Source organism: Gossypium arboreum, chromosome 5 (genome assembly GCF_025698485.1).
Source record: "Gossypium arboreum isolate Shixiya-1 chromosome 5, ASM2569848v2, whole genome shotgun sequence".
NCBI lineage: Eukaryota > Viridiplantae > Streptophyta > Magnoliopsida > Malvales > Malvaceae > Gossypium > Gossypium arboreum.
Window position 1 is genome coordinate 17,961,602 of NC_069074.1, and position 21,875 is coordinate 17,983,476.

The 21,875-nt window shown below is 31.9% G+C and overlaps 1 protein-coding gene and 1 long non-coding RNA gene across 2 annotated transcripts; one reads left to right on the top strand and one right to left on the bottom strand.

Moving 5' to 3' along the window:
- Nucleotides 1-273: 273 nt before the first annotated feature.
- Nucleotides 274-14,676, top strand: LOC128293117 (uncharacterized). The gene is made up of 3 exons (XR_008283188.1): nt 274-343; nt 13,947-14,000; nt 14,619-14,676. It is a non-coding gene; the product is annotated as an uncharacterized LOC128293117 (long non-coding RNA).
- Nucleotides 14,677-19,769: 5,093 nt separating this feature from the next.
- LOC108450242 (uncharacterized) lies at nt 19,770-21,510 on the bottom strand. The gene has a single exon (XM_017747776.2). It carries the CDS (start codon nt 21,104-21,106, stop codon nt 20,024-20,026), a length of 1,083 nt encoding a protein of 360 aa, XP_017603265.1. The 5' UTR covers nt 21,107-21,510; the 3' UTR covers nt 19,770-20,023.
- Nucleotides 21,511-21,875: the final 365 nt, after the last annotated feature.

Here is a 21,875-nt window from a genome sequence, read left to right on the forward strand (position 1 = left end):
GTGTTATTAAGTTAGTATTAAAGTTTCGTTAGAAAATTTTAACGTTTGGCTAGTCAATTAATTAAAAAGGACTAAATTGAAAATAGTGTGAAATTTATTAAATTGTGATTAAATAGTTTAAATGATTAAAAAGGAGGGATTTAAAAGGAAATTGGACCCAAATTGTATGGGCTGGACGGTTGGGCAAGAAAATCAGCAAAAAAGACAAGGGCAAAATGGGAAATTTTGCAAATAAACATATAAAACAAGACAAATTTGAAAAATCTAGAGATATCATCATTTTTCTTCAGCAAAAACGCCATGGGAGGTCTGAAAGCTGCTGGTTTTTCATACTTTGACATATGTGAGTTCAATTCTTACCCTTTTCTTTGAGATTTTTATGTTTTTGTGACTTTTACAATTAGGTCCAAGTGTTTAATTCATTTGTTTTTGATTTTATGAACAAAATTAAAAGCTATCATTGATAAGTGTTAGCTTTTTATGATGAAATAAAATGAATTTGAAGCTTTGATTTTGTTGTTTATGATTTTATCAAGTAATTTCAATAGAGATTGATTTTAGGACCTAATTGTGAAAAAGTTGTGAATTAAGGTTTAGTGTTAAAATTCTGATTTTCAAAGATTGTGTAATAGTTTAGAATGATGGAATAAAATGTTAATTGAGAAAAATTAGCTTAATAGATGGGCTAATTGAGCAAGGACTGAATTGTATGACCTTTGAAATTTAGAGGAAAAATGGTAATAAACATCTTGAACTAAAACAATATTGGATAGCAGAGGTAGACTAACTTTGAAAAATCACCATAAATTTTAGAAATCGAATTAGAAGATGAATAAATATGAAATTAAAGCTTATTGAGTCTAGTTTTTCATAGAAGAAACGGTATAAGCAATGGATTTGTAAATTATGAGATATAATGAATTTTGTGAGACAAGATTAGAATGAATTCGGGTTCCCCTATTTTGACTTTGGAAAATCACCAAAAATTAGAGAAAATTAATTAGAGTCTCAAATTTATATGCTTAGAATCCTTAATGAGTCTATTTTCAATAGAAATCAATGGGAACATTATCCGAGTTTTGTACTGTGATATAATTAATTTTTAGTGAAGAGAGGTCAGAACTATTGGATAGTGAAACAGGGGAAAATTAAATGAATAAACTGTACTAATTGGCTAAACCAAAAATTCTTAAAATTTTATGGTGGAATGATATGTGAGTCTAGTTTTAGGGAAAATTTATGGATCTTAATTTTGAGCTCTGTAGCTCGAATTATAAATAATTGAGTGACTATAACTCGTGTGAATAGATTGATGTGAGCATTAATAAGTAAATTGTGAAATCGTACTTACAAGAATGTTATATACATTAAGGATGTGGAATGGAGAGGAGGAGGAGGAAAAATATATATGAATTTCAGTTAGCATGGCTAATTTGCATGTTTTAAGCTCATGGACTAAATTGAATAAAAGTAAAACTTTAGGGGGCAATTTTGTAAAAATATAAAAAATGACTAAATTGAAGGGAATAAATTGTTTTATTATCTAAATTAATAAATTGAATAAAATTATCAATTTGAGATTGGGTGAAATTTGGGAAAATGGTAAATTACCAATATGCCCCTAAATCTTGGTATTTCTGCAATTTAGTCAGGTAGGTTCGGATACCCTGAATGAGCATGTAAATATGAAAATTTAAGTATTGTATCGTATTTTATATGATATTTTGAATTGAATATATGAAAAGGATGTTACATGAAACATGAAAATGAATACTAAATAATATAAATTAATTGAAATTATTCTGAAAATTTCGATAATGCCTCGTATCCTATTCCGGTCTCAGGTACGGGCATGGGGTATTACAACAATACTTACCTCTATACCACTTACCATGTATATATAATAAATGCAAAAATAATTATTAAGTTTGGTTTAGAGAAATACAAACCGTAAATTTTTCGGATTACTCCTCATCGACTTTCTCTTTTCCTTTCTTTGTAGATGTCTTCGGTACTATGATAGCTAAGGAAATTAAACAATTTATACTATTAATACAAAAATAATTCACAATAAATAATTGAATTTCTATTTAATTCATTTCTTAAATTTTTAATTTAATGCTAATTAACACATTTACTTTTATCACTCAATTCATACTTCATTTGTATTCAATTTCCTATCATGTTCTCTTTAAACATTAAATACTCATGGTAAAATCCTAATCTCAAGTTTCTTTCAATTTAGTCCCTCAAACATAAAACTTATAACTTCTTTTACAATTTAATCCCTTAATCAATTCTAAATTAAAATTTACTCAATTAAATCCCTAATTCAACAATTTGTTCAACAAAACCCATGTCTAAAAATCATCTAACTTTCAAAATTTCCACTTACATCAAGCAATATTTGTCTCTAGGACTCCAAAAAAATCAAAATTATAAAGAAAGGGACTTAATTAACTTACCAAATTAGACTTCAAGCTTCAAAACCCTAATTTTCTTGTTTTCTTTTCTCCTTTCTTTTTCTCCCAATTCCTTCTCTGTGTCGTTTCTATTCTTTTATTTTTCTTTGTTTATTTCTTTTATATTTTATTAAATTATTAAATTATTAAATTATTAAATTATTATATTATATACTTAAGTATTAAGTATAAATATATGTATATTATTCATACACATGGAATAATATTTTCTATACATTTGGCACTATTCCCTTTTATAGGTTATTTGTTAATTTAGTCCTTCAATTTTCTTTAGTCTATAGTTAAACTTTTACACTATATTTAATCTAGTCCTTACACTAAACTAACATTAATTCAAGCTAATTCATCTAGCCAAAATCTAATTAATCACTCAACTAACATTCATAAATATTTCTAATAAATATTTACGAACCCAGTTTTCTAAAATAGTAAGCTAGAAACTTGATTTTCGATACCCATAAATTTCGGGTCATTGCATGACTAGGTGAATTTGACTTAATTAGGAGTAATTATGAAAAAGGGCTAAATTGCATAAAGGGTAAAAGTTTAATTATAAATTAAAGAAAATTAAAAAGGACCAAATAGACAATTATGCTATTTTTAAATGTTGAGGCGATTTTAAAAAATCAAGATATTTTAATTAAAAATATATATTATATATTATATTAACTTAATAAATAAGTAATATATTAATTTATATTATTATATTATTATATTATTACATTATATATATATATATATATATATATATATGTAAAACAAATGAAAAGAAACAAAACGAATAGGAGAGAAAGAAAGAAGGAAAAGAAAAAGGCGAAATTAGGGTTTAAGGGTTTAAATTTAATTTGGTAAGTCAATTTAATTAACTTTCTTGTAATTTTTGAGTTTTTATGATCTTAGAACAAAATACTACTTAGTATATGTTGAAATTTTGAAAGTTAGTAGATTTTTGGACATGGTTTATGTTGAATTAATTGATGAATTAGGGGTTGAAGTGATGGAATTTCAAGTTAGAATTGGGTAAAGACTAAATTGAAGAATAAGTTAAAAGTTTTGTGTAATAGAGACTAAATTGTAAACTTGTGAAATTCAAAGAAAAATTATGAATTTTGTGAAACATAAGTGCTGTAAATGATAAATGGAAATTTCGGTTAGGCTTGAAACAATGATTAGATTGCATGAATTTTATTTTTCGAGCCTAGGGACGAAATTGGAATTAATGAAAAATTTAGGGGTAAAATAGTAATTTTACCTAGAGTGTAAATTGAGTCCAAATGAATATGAAATGTATTAAATTGATGATTAAACTTATTTATTTAAATCTGGAAAACTAAAATACGAAGCTAGATCGAGGAAAGGAAAAAGTCCCGGATTAGTAGACTTTTGTAAACAAACAAGTATCGAGGTAAGTTCGTGTAACTTAATATTGATTCTTGAAATGTTGGATTGTATGATTATGTGATATGAATGTTAATTGAATATTTAAAATATATAAAATGATATCGTATGTTTGACATGAATTGAGAAAAGAAATAAGTCCCGGTTGAATAAAGGAAATTCAATGGATTATTGTAAATGTGATTCTGCATATGTTGCAGACAGGATTTAGCTCGGACGAGTAATCCTGATATGTAACAGCCCGGTTTAAACTCTAATCAGAACAGTGGTTTCGGGACCACAAATTCGAGTTATAAAAATATTTTAATATTATTTTTTATGTTTATAATATGTGAATTGATTTGTGTGAAAATTTCGTGTGAAAATTTTATTGTTTGTGTGCTCGATTTAATTAAAAGGACTTAATCATGTAAATTGTAAAAGTGGCTAGCTAATTGTGTAAGTGTCGAATTGTTATTGTTTTCATAATATGGGGTCCTTAAAAGAAAATTAGGCCATTAAAAGGTGGCATGGACGGTTTTGGGTTTATAATATATGGTTTATTTATTAAATTATAAAGGTTAGTATTGTAAATTATGAAATAATATGTAATATAATAAAACATAAATTAAAAGACATGCATTTTGTTCATCTTGTTGGCCAAAACTTGAGAAAGAAAAAGGGGTTTTAAGCTTTCAAACATTCGGTCTTGTCCAAGCTTGATTCAAGGTTAGTTTTTGTTCGGTTTTTGATCATTTTTACGTTTTTTATATCATTTCTTTGAGTACTAGCTAGCCTATGCTTGAATTTTTGAATTTGATGATGTATTCATGAATTGCCATTGTTGATAGCTTGATGATTTTTGTGTTTGATGATGAAAAATAAATATATGTTGTTAAATTGTCAAGTTTAAGTAAGTGATTTTTAATAAAAATGTCTATTTAGGACTAAATTATGAATTTTGTAAATTGAGGGGTCAAAATATGAAATAAATGAAACATATGGGCTTGTATGGACTAGGGGTAAATTCGGCCTAACATGAGTGTAGTCAAATTTTGAATATTTTGTGTTTTGTGAAATAGGGACTAAATTGTAAAAAATGTGAAATTTAGGGAAAATAGTGTAATTTGCCCATTTATGTGTTTTTGGATGAATTGATTGAATATTTGATTAAATAAGTTTAATTTGTATACATATAGATGAAGGTTATAAGTTATTTATGAAATGAAACTTGTATACATATATGGGATTAAGGATTTATGAACTTGGCTTAGATTATATAAGGTATATGATCAATGCTTGTTGGATTATGGCAAATGATATATAAGTTGATTAAGTAATGTTTATGTTTTATGTTCTTGTAATTGATTTGGTTATTTGTGAGTTAAATGGTAGATTGTTCAATGTATGAGTATAATCGGCTAAACTTATTTAAAATAGAATGTATATGTTTATGATATGTTCACTTATGAATTAGATATTTAAGTTCGGTTATATATAGCAAAGGATGAACAACAATTTTAAAAGTCACATTGAAGTTGTTTTGAATGATCGAATGTTGGCTACTTGTTTGTTAATGAGTATGCAATTTTAGGCATAGTAATAAGCATGTGAAATGGGTGTTCTTTTTGGTTGTTGTTTGTACTCAAAATGGTTCGATTTATTATGGTCTTATGCGCATAAATGATAATAATAGAATAGGTACAATTGGTCATTTGGTAAATATGCTTAGATATAGTTTATTACTATTAGTAAATATGCACATGTAGTATGAACAACTATGGTATGTTTGGTTATGATGTAATATTACTACGATGCTTATGTTTTATTTGGTTCAATATGCGCATGGTCTAGTCACTAGAAAACGAGTATGATTAGTCTTAAATGATATTTATTTAAGTGAAGTATATATAAATGTGTGATTATTGCCGTGTGGATATTTTTACTTAAAATAATGTGTAAAGCATGTTGTTCATATTGACTTGTAACACCCCTCGCCCGCATCCGACGCCGGGACGGGGTTCGAGGTGCTACCTGACTTTTACTAACACTTCCATACTAAACAGGGCCATGAAATCTCAAATAATTAAAAACTTTTCTTTTCACATGCAATCTGTCCCTTATGCGAGCTTACGAGGCCCAATACATGCATTCAAGTGTTCGGGACCCAATCGAGAACTCATGAAAAACTTAGAAAATCTCTTGCGTTAAGGCTTCACACGCCCATGTGCTCAGGCCGTGTGGCCGAAATAGTCTAATTATCAAGCCTTTTGTCACTCTCACACCACATGCATAGATACATACTTATCCAATAACATACAACGTGGCAAAATGAGCTCTTAAACATCTACAAACATGATATGCTCAAGTTATTTTCTTATGTAATAAATATTATAGAATTTGCCCATATCATTACCACATACTAGACATAACTATCATTACATCACAAACCATTCATGAAGCATTATTAACTATTTACCAATCACTTAATCCTGCATTAGTTACTAGCTCATCAATGAATCTCAATTCAATCTCTAGGCATACATGTTGTAAGCCACATCACAAGAAATAATAACATAAATGCATAAGTATAATCATATGGGCCCATAACGTCATTAGCCGACATAGGCCAATTTACATGACTAATACTACCTTAATAACAAGCCAATGCCTTTGGCTAAATCATAATATTACATACTCACATTAAAACCCTATACATGCCATAGACTCAATCACTTGAGTTTACTTATCCGATAACGTTAACTCGATAGGGTGATAATATCTCTGACGGCCTCCAACCCGAGCTAACTTGGAACTCTAGAAAACATGGGAAAGAAGGGGGTAAGCTTTCGCTTAGTAAGTTCATATGAAAACAATAAGCAACTCATTAACTTGTTTTATCAATGTTTACAACATATTTTCAAGTTCACTACAAGCTGTCTTTCTGAGCAACGGTCACTAAATTATTTATATCTGGAGCTACGAAACTCCGAATTAAGTTCCGTTAATTTTCCCTGAAAATAGACTTATTTTATTTTTTTCCATAAAATTTCCAGAATTTTTGGTTAAGCCAAATAGTACAGTTTATTAGTTAAAGTCTCCCCTGTTTCAGGGTATGACCACTCTGACCCCTGTACACTACAAACCGAATTTCTCCCTGTAAAAAATTCCAACGACCATGCCGTTTATTCCCCATAAAAATAGACTCAATAAGGAATCCATTCATGTAAGGTATAACTCTTAATAATTTTTTTACAATTTTTGGTGAATTTCTAAAGTTAGAACAGGGGATCTCAAATTCATTCAGACCCTGTTTCACAAGAATTCAAATATCAAACAATATGGAATTCTTTTTCTTCCTCTGTTTCTTTCATGTGAAAATAGACTCATTAAGCTTTAATCCCATATTTTATTCTGCCTCTAACTCATTTTCCACTATTTTTAGTGTATTTTCAAAGTTATACTACTGCAGTAACTCAAATCTGTCAAGGCTAAATTACTCATTCATGATCATTGTTCATAATATTAATACAACACCATTTTATCCATCATGGTAAGAATACATATTATGCATCATAGATCATCACATATCAAGGCATTCTCATAGGATTAGTATACATACTTGCACAACTCGTAACATAACTCGAGTGCATACTCACCAATGACTTACCTCATTGAGACCATCATTAACTCTTTCCTTGGATTGCCCGTTGAACACTTGGAATACTAATTAGATACTCGAAAAGCCTTTGCACATAAGTGCTTCAATTGTAGCTAAAGCTACCTCATATCTCATGACATTTCAATGCTCACTCTCGAGCTAGTCATCTAGACTCATAATTCCTAGTGACATGTCACTCGTATCCTATTCTATTCCTAAGGTTCAAACGGGATTTTTCCTCGCCTATTAAGGCTTTGTCTTATCATATTTCTATTAATTACATACACATTAATATCTGTACAATTCATGTAATGATAACATTTAAATACATGTATAGCATGGTATTGTTTACATACGAACTTACCTCGATACCACTAATGTGAAAAGGACATACTCGTCCATAAATCGATTTCTTTCCGTTCTAGGTCCAAGTCTCAATTTTCATCATCTATAACATCACATTTAGCCTACCAATCAGTCACAATATTCATATGGGTCTAAAAATCATATTTTTACAAATTTTCATTTTGACCCCTAAACTTTTGCATATTTGCATTTTTACAATTTAGTCCTTTTGACTAAATTAAGTGCTCAAACGTCAAAATTTTCAATAAAATTTTTACTAAATATTTTCATAAATTTATAGACTATAAAATATAATAAAATAAAATTTTTTTCGTCGGGTTTGTGGTCCCAAACCATCGTTCGACTAGACCCAAAATCGGCTATTACATTTCTTCCCTTTAGGATTTTCGTCCCCCAAAATCTTACCAAAAAAGTTGTTCTCTACTTTCACGAGTCACTTATATCTTTTCTCACAACTTACAAAACAATTCCACACAAGCTCATACTCAAGATTTCCTATAGCTTTTCCATAGTTGAGGTATAAACCCTGAGCTCAATTTGAAACACCGAGACCCACATTCTTGGAACTATAAACTTAGAAACATACAACTCAGTCATATCTCATTGAATAATATATCTGTACATACTAAAATAATCATGCACTTCCATTATCAATCTTTCACAATTCAACTTGCATCTCCTTTTTCCGAAATGAGAGACATCCCGATACGAAATTCATAACAGTCCTTTATCATTTTCTTCCCACTGCCATAATCGACAATAATAATTTCAATACATTTGATATTCGGCTTTACCCTATAGACAATTCGACATCCTTTGAACGAATAAACAAGATATCTGTGAACTCAGACTAATTCTCTCAGATACCCGTAGTTTCTCAAGATCAAATCTTACTCAATTAATAGTAATAGAAACCGTAAATCAAATCCTCCCCGCAATTCCAAATTAAAAGTCGAATCATGTCAGTACTTGTTTAATTTACCACTTATAGCCACATTTCTATACTCGATCATCAACTGCTTAGAAACTTTACTAACATGAATCAAATGATTCCAACTTCATAGACGTGGTCTTTTATTAATCAGATAACTATACTTATAACATCTCTAACAAGAGAAATCCAACTAATATGTTTCCATAACATACTTTCAAGAATAAAACCCATCATTTCGATCGTATTTACTACTTACCAAAGAACACGTAACGGTATTCTCGAACCGTAGAATAAACTTAAATGCACATAACTCAGATTTACTTTTGCGTAATAACCATTCTTTACCCCGAAATTTTAAAGAAATCTCGACACCGAAATCCCCACACTTCTATGATCGAGCCGTAAGCTTAATCATAACAGATTCTAATATCGCAAGTCAAAGATTACTCAGAAAGATAAACCAAGCTTGATAATTCTCAAACAAGAACGATAGAAAAGCCAATATAAGAAATTCCAAGATATAAAGGTTATACCGAAATCTAAGAATATAATCCGAATAAAATAATAAAGATGATCCAAAAATCCTCGAGAAAACCGTATGAAACTATCGTCAGATGCTTTAGAATTTCTCATAATAGAGATAATATAATTCTCGCATATATAAACCATAATCAATAGAACATCGAATAATCTTACATAGATTTTTATCACAACTTCATTCCAATATATCGAATAGAAATCAAGAGATGGGGAAATGTAGATCATAACTAACTAGACCAATAGAACTTTTCATCTAATATCACGCCTCCAAAGATCCTCACACAAGAGAATTCCCACCGAAAGGGATAACTATACGTATTCCCCAGAATAGAGGAAAACATAGAATACTCAGAAGAGAAAGATAGCCATCACTTTTGTTTAATTGAATTCGTCATACTCAGACATCTGTGCAAGTCCGACATTATTCCTCTAACTAATTCTGTCTTCGCTAATCTCATACTATTCCATTTTTGTACTCTTCAGTTTCACTTTTGCAAGCTTATGCAACATATCTCTCGAGAATCTCATCGTATAAATCTATTCTGGTAAGGGGCGAAGATTGTAAAGCCTCTAAACTTTTGACTCTCAAGCAAATACATATTCAACAACAAAGATAGCTTTACGCATATTGATTCAAACATTTCAAATTTCCAACTTGTTATAAACACATTTTCACATATCTCAGTAATACATGTAACTTTATTTCATGCGAATATTAGCTAAACATAAGTGAATTTATCATAACTCAAACTTTCATTTCTTTTTCTCGAATTACCCTTAATGTTTTATCAAATTCCATATTTAGTCTTAATCACTTGCCAATATTTATCAAATTGGAGAACGCCTTATGGTTTTGAGTACATCGCTACTTGATGCCATAGTTCAACTATGGTCTTGTACTAGCTCTCATCCATCTCAGACGATGCCGTGTCCTGCATGTGTCTTACATCGACACATGTAACCGTGCTTGACGCATGTCCCATACATGTCTTACACTAGCACATCTCGTAGCCGACGATGTCCCGCATATGTCCGACATCGGCTATCATCTCGAGGCCGATGCATGTCCTGCATATGTCTTACATCGCTCTCATATCGTGGTGATGCATGTCCTGACATGTCTTACACTAGCCCTCGCCTCAATGCCGATGCCATGTCTCATACATGGTCTTACACTGCACACAAATCTCATGTATTGCCATGGTCCAACCATAGTCTTTTCCACAATTCATTAGTGAACGATCGTACTCATTCCCTGCTCCACCCAATTTGATCTTTCATTACAACTTTCATGCTATTGTGACATTTATGATTCTCAGAATCGAGATTATAAAGCATAACATTATTGCATATTGACTTCATCAATCTAGACATAAATGTCAACCTCATGTATATATCGATTATTAATCATGCAATAAAAGCATTCATACATACATTCTGTCATTTCAAGCAAATTTCTTTCTTTTCCTAAACACTTGGCCAAATCAAGTTGGACATTTAACATCGTATGAATACTAACATGCATAAAAGCGCTTTTCACAACTTAACTGTGTTTTACTCCACTATTTCACATTCTTTATCTCAAGAGTATCACATAATGAAAACTAGTTCATATAAAAAAAAAATCATGGATTTCTTTTCATACCTTTCCAAATTTTCAGCATAACATAAGCATGATTCAATAATCTCAATTTTACTCTTATCTCTATCAAGATTTGCTCGGTTGGAACTCATTCCTGTCTTAATCAACAGTTTTGTTAGGGCCGAGAGATATCACACTATCACGAGCAATACTATGGCATGTATAACTAGACTCTCTTACGCTAGGTTAGTCCGAGAACCGACTAAACCATGCTCTGATACCACTAAATGTAACACCTCTCGCCCGCATCCGACGCCGGGACGGGGTTCGAGGTGCTACCTGACTTTTACTAACACTTTCATACTAAACAGGGCCATGAAATCTCAAATAATTAAAAACTTTTCTTTTCACATGCAATCTGTCCCTTATGCGAGCTTACGAGGCCCAATACATGCATTCAAGGCGTTCGGGACCCAATCGAGAACTCATGAAAACTTAGAAAAATCTCTTGCGTAAGGCTTCACACGCCCATGTGCTCAGCCGTGTGGCGAAATAGTCTAATTATCAAGCCTTTTGTCACTCTCACACCACATGCATAGATACATACTTATCCAATAACATACAACGTGGCAAAATGAGCTCTTAAACATCTACAAACATGATATGCTCAAGTTATTTTCTTATGTAATAAATATTATAGAATTTGCCCATATCATTACCACATACTAGACATAACTATCATTACATCACAAACCATTCATGAAGCATTATTAACTATTTACCAATCACTTAATCCTGCATTAGTTACTAGCTCATCAATGAATCTCAATTCAATCTCTAGGCATACATGTTGTAAGCCACATCACAAGAAATAATAACATAAATGCATAAGTATAATCATATGGGCCCATAACGTCATTAGCCGACATAGGCCAATTTACATGACTAATACTACCTTAATAACAAGCCAATGCCTTTGGCTAAATCATAATATTACATACTCACATTAAAACCCTATACATGCCATAGACTCGAATCACTTGAGTTTACTTATCCGATAACGTTAACTCGATAGGGTGATAATATCTCCGACGGCCTCCAACCCGAGCTAACTTGGAACTCTAGAAAACATGGGAAAGAAGGGGTAAGCTTTAAGCTAGTAAGTTCATATGAAAACAATAAGCAACTCATTAACTTGTTTTATCAATGTTTACAACATATTTTCAAGTTCACTACAAGCTGTCTTTCTGAGCAACGGTCACTAAATTATTTATATCTGGAGCTACGAAACTCCGAATTAAGTTCTGTTAATTTTCCTGAAAATAGACTTATTTTATTTTTTCCATAAAATTTCCAGAATTTTTGGTTGCCAAATAGTACAGTTTATTAGTTAAAGTCTCCCTGTTTCAGGGTATGACCACTCTGACCCCTGTACACTACAAACCGAATTTCTCCTGTAAAAATTCCAACGACCATGCCGTTTATTCCCCATAAAATAGACTCAATAAGGAATCCATTCATGTAAGGTATAACTCTTAATAATTTTTTACAATTTTGGTGAATTTCTAAAGTTAGAACAGGGATCTCAAATTCATTCAGACCCTGTTTCACAAGAATTCAAATATCAAACAATATGGAATTCTTTTTCTTCCTCTGTTTCTTTCATGTGAAAATAGACTCATTAAGCTTTAATCCCATATTTTATTCTGCCTCTAACTCATTTTCCACTATTTTAGTGTATTTTCAAAGTTACACTACTGCAGTAACTCAAATCTGTCAAGGCTAAATTACTCATTCATGATCATTGTTCATAATATTAATACAACACCATTTTATCCATCATGGTAAGAATACATATTATGCATCATAGATCATCACATATCAAGGCATTCTCATAGGATTAGTATACATACTTGCACAACTCGTAACATAACTCGAGTGCATACTCACCAATGACTTACCTCATTGAGACCATCATTAACTCTTTCCTTGGATTGCCCGTTGAACACTTGGAATACTAATTAGATACTGAAAAGCCTTTGCACATAAGTGCTTCAATTGTAGCTAAAGCTACCTCATATCTCATGACATTTCAATGCTCACTCTCGAGCTAGTCATCTAGACTCATAATTCCTAGTGACATGTCACTCGTATCCTATTCTATTCCTAAGGTTCAAACGGGATTTTTCCTCGCCTATTAAGGCTTTGTCTTATCATATTTCTATTAATTACATACACATTAATATCTGTACAATTCATGTAATGATAACATTTAAATACATGTATAGCATGGTATTGTTTACATACTAACTTACCTCGATACCACAAATGTGAAAAGGACATACTCGTCCATAAATCGATTTCTTTCCGCTCTAGGTCCAAGTCTCAATTTTCATCATCTATAACATCACATTTAGCCTACCAATCAGTCACAATATTCATATGGGTCTAAAAATCATATTTTTACAAATTTTCATTTTGACCCTAAACTTTTGCATATTTGACTTTTTACAATTTAGTCCTTTTGACTAAATTGAGTGCTCAAACGTCAAAATTTTCGAATAAAATTTTTACGAAATATTTTCATAAATTTATAGACTATAAAAATATAATAAAAATAAATTTTTTTTTTTCGTCGGGTTTGTGGTCCCGAAACCACTGTTCCGACTAGACCCAAAATCGGGCTATTACATGACTAATATCCATGCTGCATATGTGAGTGATATTTAAGTTGAGTATTATGACTTATTTAGTTTTAAAGTATGCATGTGTATTGATTATGAAATGTTATGTTTGATATACTATTTATGAAAAATAGTTGCTATATGTCTGGTGTATGTTGACTAATGATTTATGTATATACTTGAATAAATTTTTAAATGTACCAATGTTAGTAATATAGTAGTTTTGAGTTTGAAATTGAACAAGATAAGTGTTTTTGATGAGTTTAAATTATGAAGCAATAAATGTAGTAAATGTCTGTTTTGAACTGTGATATGTCAGGTAATACCTCGTAACCCTAATTCGACGACGGATATAGGTTAGGGGTGTTACATGGTAAGTCTCTTGAGCATTATGAGGTACAAGCATAGTAATTGGTAGTCGCATATGTTGTGAACTACCATAGCTCTTTGTGAGCATCTAGGTATAAATATAGTGATTGGTAGCAATTTCCCATAAGTTGTGGGCTACCGTAGCTCTGTGTGAACATCAATGTGTTGGTAGTAATTCCGCATAAGTCGTGGACTACCGTAGCTCTATGTGAGCATCGAAGTATATGATTTACTCAAATGACTTGAAAAGGTGGCTCGAGAGTTTCGTACACTTTAAGTGTACTATACGAGAGTATCCATCGATATTCCGATAATTTCAACGGGAAAAACTTAAAAAATGGTTAATGAGTTTGAATAAATTGCTCTTGAAAATATGCATGTGGTATGGAATTATAAGCAAGTATAAATTATGATATGATGAGCTCATCTATGTAATGATATTATGTGTAATTGCTTGACTAACTTTGATGATGAAGTTGTTTGTGATAGAATAATGATTTATTTGCTTGAATGCATGCATGTTTGATTAAATTTAATGGAAACACTTAGTAAGCTAATTTCTAGTTACTTGAACTTACTAAGCATTAAATGCTTACTAGGTTTTATTTTCTATATTTTATAGTGCTCAGAAGCTTGGAAAGGTTGGAGATAAGTCGGAGCATCATTATACTATCAACCTACTCATTTTGGTATACAAAAATGTTTTTATTTTGGTATAATGGCATGTATAGGCTACTAGTACCAATGTTATTGATAAATTCGATGAATGTAATCTAGCCATTGGAATGGCTAGTAATGACTTGATTTTGGTATGTTTATAAATTAAATTATGGTTATACATGTATGCTTGGTACATTTTGGGGTAACTAGATTTAAACATGTATGTTACGGAAATGTAGTATATGAATTAAGATTTAAAGCATACATATCATGTTAAATGTTTGAAATTGGCTTGTAAATAATGCTTGAATTGGTTGGTTGGTATTGGGAAAGTTTTGTGCAAGTTTTGGATGAAATGGGTGAGAAATAGGGCTTGGAAAATAGCCTTATTTTGTCCATACGGGTGTGTAACTCCTATAAGTAAGAAATTTTTTTTGGAAGTTTGCAAAAAATTTCCTCGAGATACCAATTAGTCCCGAATCAATTTTAATGCATGTTTCGGCACTCGAGGATCCATTTAAGGGATGTTATGACTAATCTTGGGAAATAAATAGTGTTTGGCTTGATTTATCTGAAAATGTTCTGTAAACTCTGGTAATGCCTCGTGACCCTGTTCCGGCGATGGATACGGGTTAGGGGTGTTACAAAGACCATATGTCATCTCTAATCACCGGTGTTGAATTATCATTAAAAACATGTGAGTTATCTTTGTAAGAAAGAAAGATGCCAATGCAGTGATTCCCAAGCTAGGAACTATGAAATTGAAAATGATTTTGTGGCAAGTAATCTCGATATCGGTCCTCCTCTTCCTCACTAACACCTAAAGAAGATGTCGTCGCCATTGCTCCTGAATCCTCCCTATAAGACGAAGTAGAAGCGACGGTGGTGGAGGGACTCTAATTTGGCTCATCCATTCTAGATTGAAGAAATTTGAAAAAAAATATGGTAGTTGAAATTTAAGAAATGTTCACCAGTGAAGAAAAAGGGAGAAAGGAAAAGGAAATGGAGAAAATAAAGGAAAATATGTGGAAAAAAATGAGGTGGATTGCATAGTCAGCAATCAAAAAGAAAACAAAAAACTTAACAGTAGTGACTAAATTGTAATTTTTTTTATTTAGAGTAACTAAATTTAGAAAAAAAATTTAGAATGGCTAAAATATAATAAATCTTATTTTAAAATGACCATAATTATAAATATAACACCCCTAACCCTTATCTGTCGCCAGAAAAAGAGTTACGAAGCATTACCAGACTTTACGAATTAAATACAGACATTTCACAACTTTTATTATACATATAAAAAATCAATCATATAACTATTATAATGTCCCTTAGATTGGCCCTTGAGGCCCAACATACACCTTAGAAGTGAAACGGGACTACATCGGATACTCAGGGAATTTTTTCTTCCAAAATCTCGAAAATTTTCTTAGGAGTAGGGGACACATGCCCGTGTGGCTCACACGGCCAGGAGACACGTCCGTGTCCTAGGCCGTGTGGGTATTCGTTGTGAGGCACACGGCCGTGTCCCAGCCCGTGTCCTTACCCGTGTAACTCTTTGACTTAGGTCACACGACCAATCACATGCCTATGTGCTAAGCCATTTGGAAAGTGCAGGGGTCACACAGCCAAGCTACACGCCCGTGTGCAAAAACTTGGGCATTCTGTTTCAAAATTTTAAGGTGCAGGAGATATACGGCCAAACTACATGCCCATGTGCCAAGCTGTGTGTCACACGCGGCTGAGACACACGCCCGTGTCTCTGCTCATGTTGATGAAAATAGACCATTTTAAGGCCACTTTTCTCACCCTTTTTGATATCAACCTATACACAACATTTCAATGCATCAAATAACCCCAAACAAACAATCAACACAAGCCAAAAATCATGTTTAAAACATAATATAGCATCACAAAGCTCATTTATCAAAATTTGCCCAAAAAAATCCATTCATCGATTTACCAAAATCTACTACTAATTACATGCATACAGATATATATATATATATATATATATTTATGTCATTCACAACCATACTTCAAATTTTAGTTCTTTTACAATCCAAACCTATACATACCATATAAACCATGGAATGAATAACAAAATCTACCGGAACAATTTGGATAGTGTGACTGATATGTTGAATCGATCTTCCGAACTTCTTGAAAATCTATAAAGAACATTAAACGACACAAGTAAGCTTAATGAAGCTTAGTAAGTTCGTTGGCTTTAAACATAATTCTTACCGAACATACTACAATAATTCATTTAGGTAAATCATTTCACAAACATTTCCTGCCAATCACAACTTCGATTGATGAATTCACTTATTTGAGTTAAATATCAATAATAACTTTAATTCTTCCACAATGATTCCATATAGCACTTACCAATCCTCATCAAATCAGAAAACGTATTACAGATTTGAGTACATCGTAAACAGAAGCCCGAAAGCTGCATAGAAGCACATAAGTGTTGAGCGAAAACCCGTAAGGGTTGAACGTAAGCTCATAGGAGTTGAATGAAAACCCATAAAGGTTATTCTGAAGCTCAGAAGAGCTAAACTAAAGCTCAAAAGAGTTTAACTGAAACCTAGAAGGGTTAATCTGAAACTCATATGAGTTGACTGAAGCTCATTAGAGCTAAACAGAAAGCAAACACGAGAGTTCGCAACAAATGCTGAACCTCATTTTACTTGGGAACTTTACCGTCAATTCCTCTTTACACTGAACAACTATACTCAATCCTGCATTCCGTTCACTTCGAACACTTGATTCAATTTCGTAAATTTAATTATAATTTTATTTTCAACAAATGTTACAAATAAATAAAAAATACCATTTATCATTTAACATATAACATTAAAATTTAACCATACAAACTTACCTGGGTTATACGATGGAATTTGTAGTAGTTTAGGGATTACTTTGCTATTTTTCCTTTTTCACGTTTCTCAACAAGCTCTTGATCTAAAATGTAAAATTATTCATTCATTAGCACATATTTCAATTCTAATTCACTTCACAATTTATACTCATCAATTTTCGAAACTGTACAATTACCCCAACTTTTATAATTTTTGTTGCAATTTAGTCCCTCACCAATTACCCCATCAAATAAGTTAATTTTTCTCAATTAACATTTTATCTAAATATTCTAAGCTATTACACAGCCCTTGATAAACATAGTTCAATACCAAACACCACGATTTAATCTTTTTTTTTTACAATTTGGTCTTAAAATCATTTTCTATTGAAATTACTTGATAAAATCATCATATAACAAAATTAGAGCTTCAATTCCATGTTAATTCATCCTAACCATCCAGCACTCATCAATGGTAACTTTCAAAATTACCCATGAAATAAAAAACTAATGAAATAAATAGTTGGACATGTAAAAGTCTTAAAAACACAAAATTTACAAGAAAAGAGCAAGAATTGAACTCACATGTAGTAAAATACGAATATCAGTTTCTAAAGGGTTCTTCAATGGTGCTTTTGGCTGAGAATTTTGAAGAATTATCTAGATATCAATTACATCCTATTTTTAACTATTAGGTTTTATTTTATCTCCAATTTTACCCCTTGTTCACACTAATTTTGTTATTTCTTATACACACATGCCATCCAAGCTTTTTAATGAGTGTGTAATTGCCTTTTAGTCCTCCGTTATTATTCACTTAAGCTATTTAATCACTATTTCTCTTAATTAGCAAGTTTTGAACCTTTTTCAATTTAGTCCCTTTTAATTAATTAACTATCAAAACGTTAAAATTTTCTAACGAAATTTTAATACTAACTTAATGACACTCCGTAAATATTTATAAAAATATTTATGACTCGGTTTATGAAATCGAGGTCTCGATACCTTGTTTTTGAAACCACTTTGCCTAATAAATCTTTCTAAAACACATATCACCAATTCAAAGATCTTTATAAAATCACACTTAATTCATAATTACTAAATAAATTTTCTAACTCTCTCGTCGGACTTAGTGGCCCCGAACCACTATTTTCGACACCACTAAAAATTAGGTTGTTATAATAATTTAAACTAAATATAAATACAAAAAAATAGAAATATCGTATTACAAAAATTGTCGGCTAATAACAACTAAAGTTTGCTTATATGCTTAGATTCGCAAACATTTTCGCTCATAACCTTGTAATAAAATGTTTAAGAACAGGGAAAGAAAGTTACTTAGACTTAGGAACGGTGAACGACACCGGAGCGGGATCTTTGCTCCTCAAACCAAGAGAACCAGATTGATGGCAAAAAGGGGAAAGTTTGGGTAGAAGGAAAGGTAAAGAAATGCAAAAGATTAGTTCTTTGAGAACATTTGCTTTTTAGGAATCTGACACTGACATAAGCTTCTAGAGTTTACTTTTGGAGATTGGGTGCCAGCTAAGTCTAGGCTGACTTTTAATTTGTTTTCTTTTTCAGTTTCATTTTATTTAATATTTTAGTTATTGTTTTTAATTCTATTTGTTTCTTTATTCTCATAGGCCCCTCTTTAATGGGTTAACATGTACTTTAATTTATTTTTTATAAAGTTCAGCCCGGTTCATTTCAAAAAGAAAAAGTGTCAGCTAACAAAATATATTCGTAAAACTTTTATGTATTCATTAGATTAGAATTGAAGAAAGAAAGAAGGAATATAGAAAAATAAAAACAAGTAGGGGAAGCATTGGGCATAACCCAAATTAACTTTTAAGCACTTTTGGGCCTCAAATGCCATCAATCTAGTGTCAGAAAATGGATCAAAATCCCATTTCCTTTAAATAATAAAATTGGAACTAAAGTGGAGGAGGCAGGCAACCGTTTCTTTAGGTAACGAGTTCTAAAATAACGGATAAATCTAAAATTATAAATGAGTTTTAATTTTGTTTAATTTTATATAAATTTTTATTTGATTTAATTCTCATAATTTATTAACACAATAATATCATTTTATATTTATATATTACATGTATAAATAATATTTATCAATTTTAAAATAAATTAATATATTTATTTCTTTCAAATATGTACGATGAAATCAACATTCATTTGAATTACAATAAATATTTTATATATACTTATACTGAAATTAAAATTCATATATTAAACTTTGTATTAGATAAAAATTCATACGTAATCTTAAAATTTATTCTAAAAGTATAAATACACAAGGTGGATGGAAAATAATTGAAAATGGAAATGGCTGTGGAGAAGTTGAAGCCACACAAAATTGAAATCACTCATAATTGGTGCCTCATATGAATAAATAATGCACTTGATAGTAACAATCAGATTGATTGATGATCTTTACAACAAACAAATGAAATGACTTTGGTATTTGAACCAAAAAAAAATCGCTTTAATTAACTGGGATTGAACGCTAGCCTTCCCAGAATACCCTGTTTGTATGGCAAGAATGTTTTTTTCTTCATGTTCTCGGATACTGCTTTGTTCGTCGTGTAGTGTATCTCGTGAGCCGATGCTTTTCTTCTAGACCCACCTGAACCGGAGCGGTCGCCGGATTTCAAACTTGAATTCTTGCTATCTTCAGGTTTCTTGAAGAAGCTCGACGAGTACTTCCTCAATGAGTATTTATCTGTCGCATGTCCCTCGGATGCGCTTCTAAACAAGAGGAGATCTCTTAATCTCCATTTTCTGGAAGAACCCTTGTTTGATGAAAGCGAAGGTTTTGAATCCAATGATGGTGGCTTGTCATTGGTGCTTCCATTTCGCTGTTGTTTGTTTTCTTGTTCTTGTTCTTGTTCTTGTTCTTCCCATGGGTACTCGGAGACTCTGTAAGGAGAAAGCGATCTTGTTGCTCTGCGGCTTGAATTCTTGGATAAGTGATCTTGAACTCTTTCTCTTCCTCTTCTGCCGTCATCAGTTTGATTCCGACTGGTTTCAATGGCGGTTGCGAAAGGGTCTCTGTCCTTCTTCTTCCTCGGTGAAAAAGCTTCCCGGAAAAACTTTCTGCCTTGGGATAACGGTGATGTTGGCGAGCGAGGCGACGATAAGAGCGGGCTTTTCTGGTTATACTCATCGACCTGTAAACGAGGTGGAGGCTTCAAGGGCTTGATTTTCCCTCCATCAAAGAGTTCTTCAGCTGACAGAGATGTTTTCTCCAAGGCCTCACTAAAATCAAAAGCAAAATCATCATCATCATCGTCATTTCTTGCGGCTCTTGGTGACTTGGGTGTACCTGGCTTTTCTTCCCAATCAAAAGGAATCGCCAAACAAGTGCTTCTTTTGCTTTTCTGCCTATCATCCATCATCGAGAACCTATCGAATTCGCGATAAAACTCGGACATTCTTGTAGGACTTGTGGGAGCACTGAAGAAACAGTCACCAAATCGTCTAGGCGTAGAAGGAGCACTTGAACGTGGAGATGATCTAGCGCTGTTGAAATCAAAATCCATCACTGGAGTATCCGGTATCACCACTTCCATTTTTTCCCCTTGTAAATCTTCCTGTGTGATTGAAAGTCAAATTATCCAAGTAGCAGACTGACAACCCAAAAGTGGTAAATGCTAAAATATATGCAAAAAGGCAGATGGACGGGAAGGAAAGGGTTGAGAAAGAGCGGAAGGTAGAGTTTTTTGACCGAGGAGCCGCCTTTTAATACCAAGGAAATTCCGTTGTCTGATTTTTCACTATTTGGTTTTATTTGTATTTTGGTTTCTTAGATAAAGCGGATGGATATATAAAACTGGTCATGGTGACCCACAACCAGGACACTGTTTTTTATTTTTATTTTTATTTTTTTGTGAATTTTCCTTGAAGCAGAAGTTGACATGGACGTATATTTGTATGTTAAATAGATAAGAGCAGGTCAAATTTTCTCTTCTTGATTTTCATCATGATTGATATCATTTATGGCTTTGATATGATCTTTTAGCAGTAGCTTTTGACCCAATGGAAGGATCACATACTTCACCTGGTGATGGCGTCAGAGAGTACCCAATTTAGGGTACTTGTGCCAGAAATCCAAAACAAACCTGGTTTGGGAACTTCATATTTATCGTCCTCGATTAAATGGAAAATAAAAGGTTAGGTGACGGGCAGTTTTCATATTGGTTGCTTGTTACCATAGCATATAGTTAGAGAAACCGACCTTACAAAGATAAGTAAAATTTTATTACAAGCTCATTTGCTAATGTTTTGGGCATGACTTCCTTAAATGTTAAAAGAAACTTGTAATTTGAAATGTCCAAAGGC

Excerpts from the sequence above, each read along its gene's own strand:
- LOC108450242 (XM_017747776.2), bottom strand. The coding sequence starts at position 21,106 with ATGGAAGTGGTGATACCGGATACTCCAGTGATGGATTTTGATTTCAAC.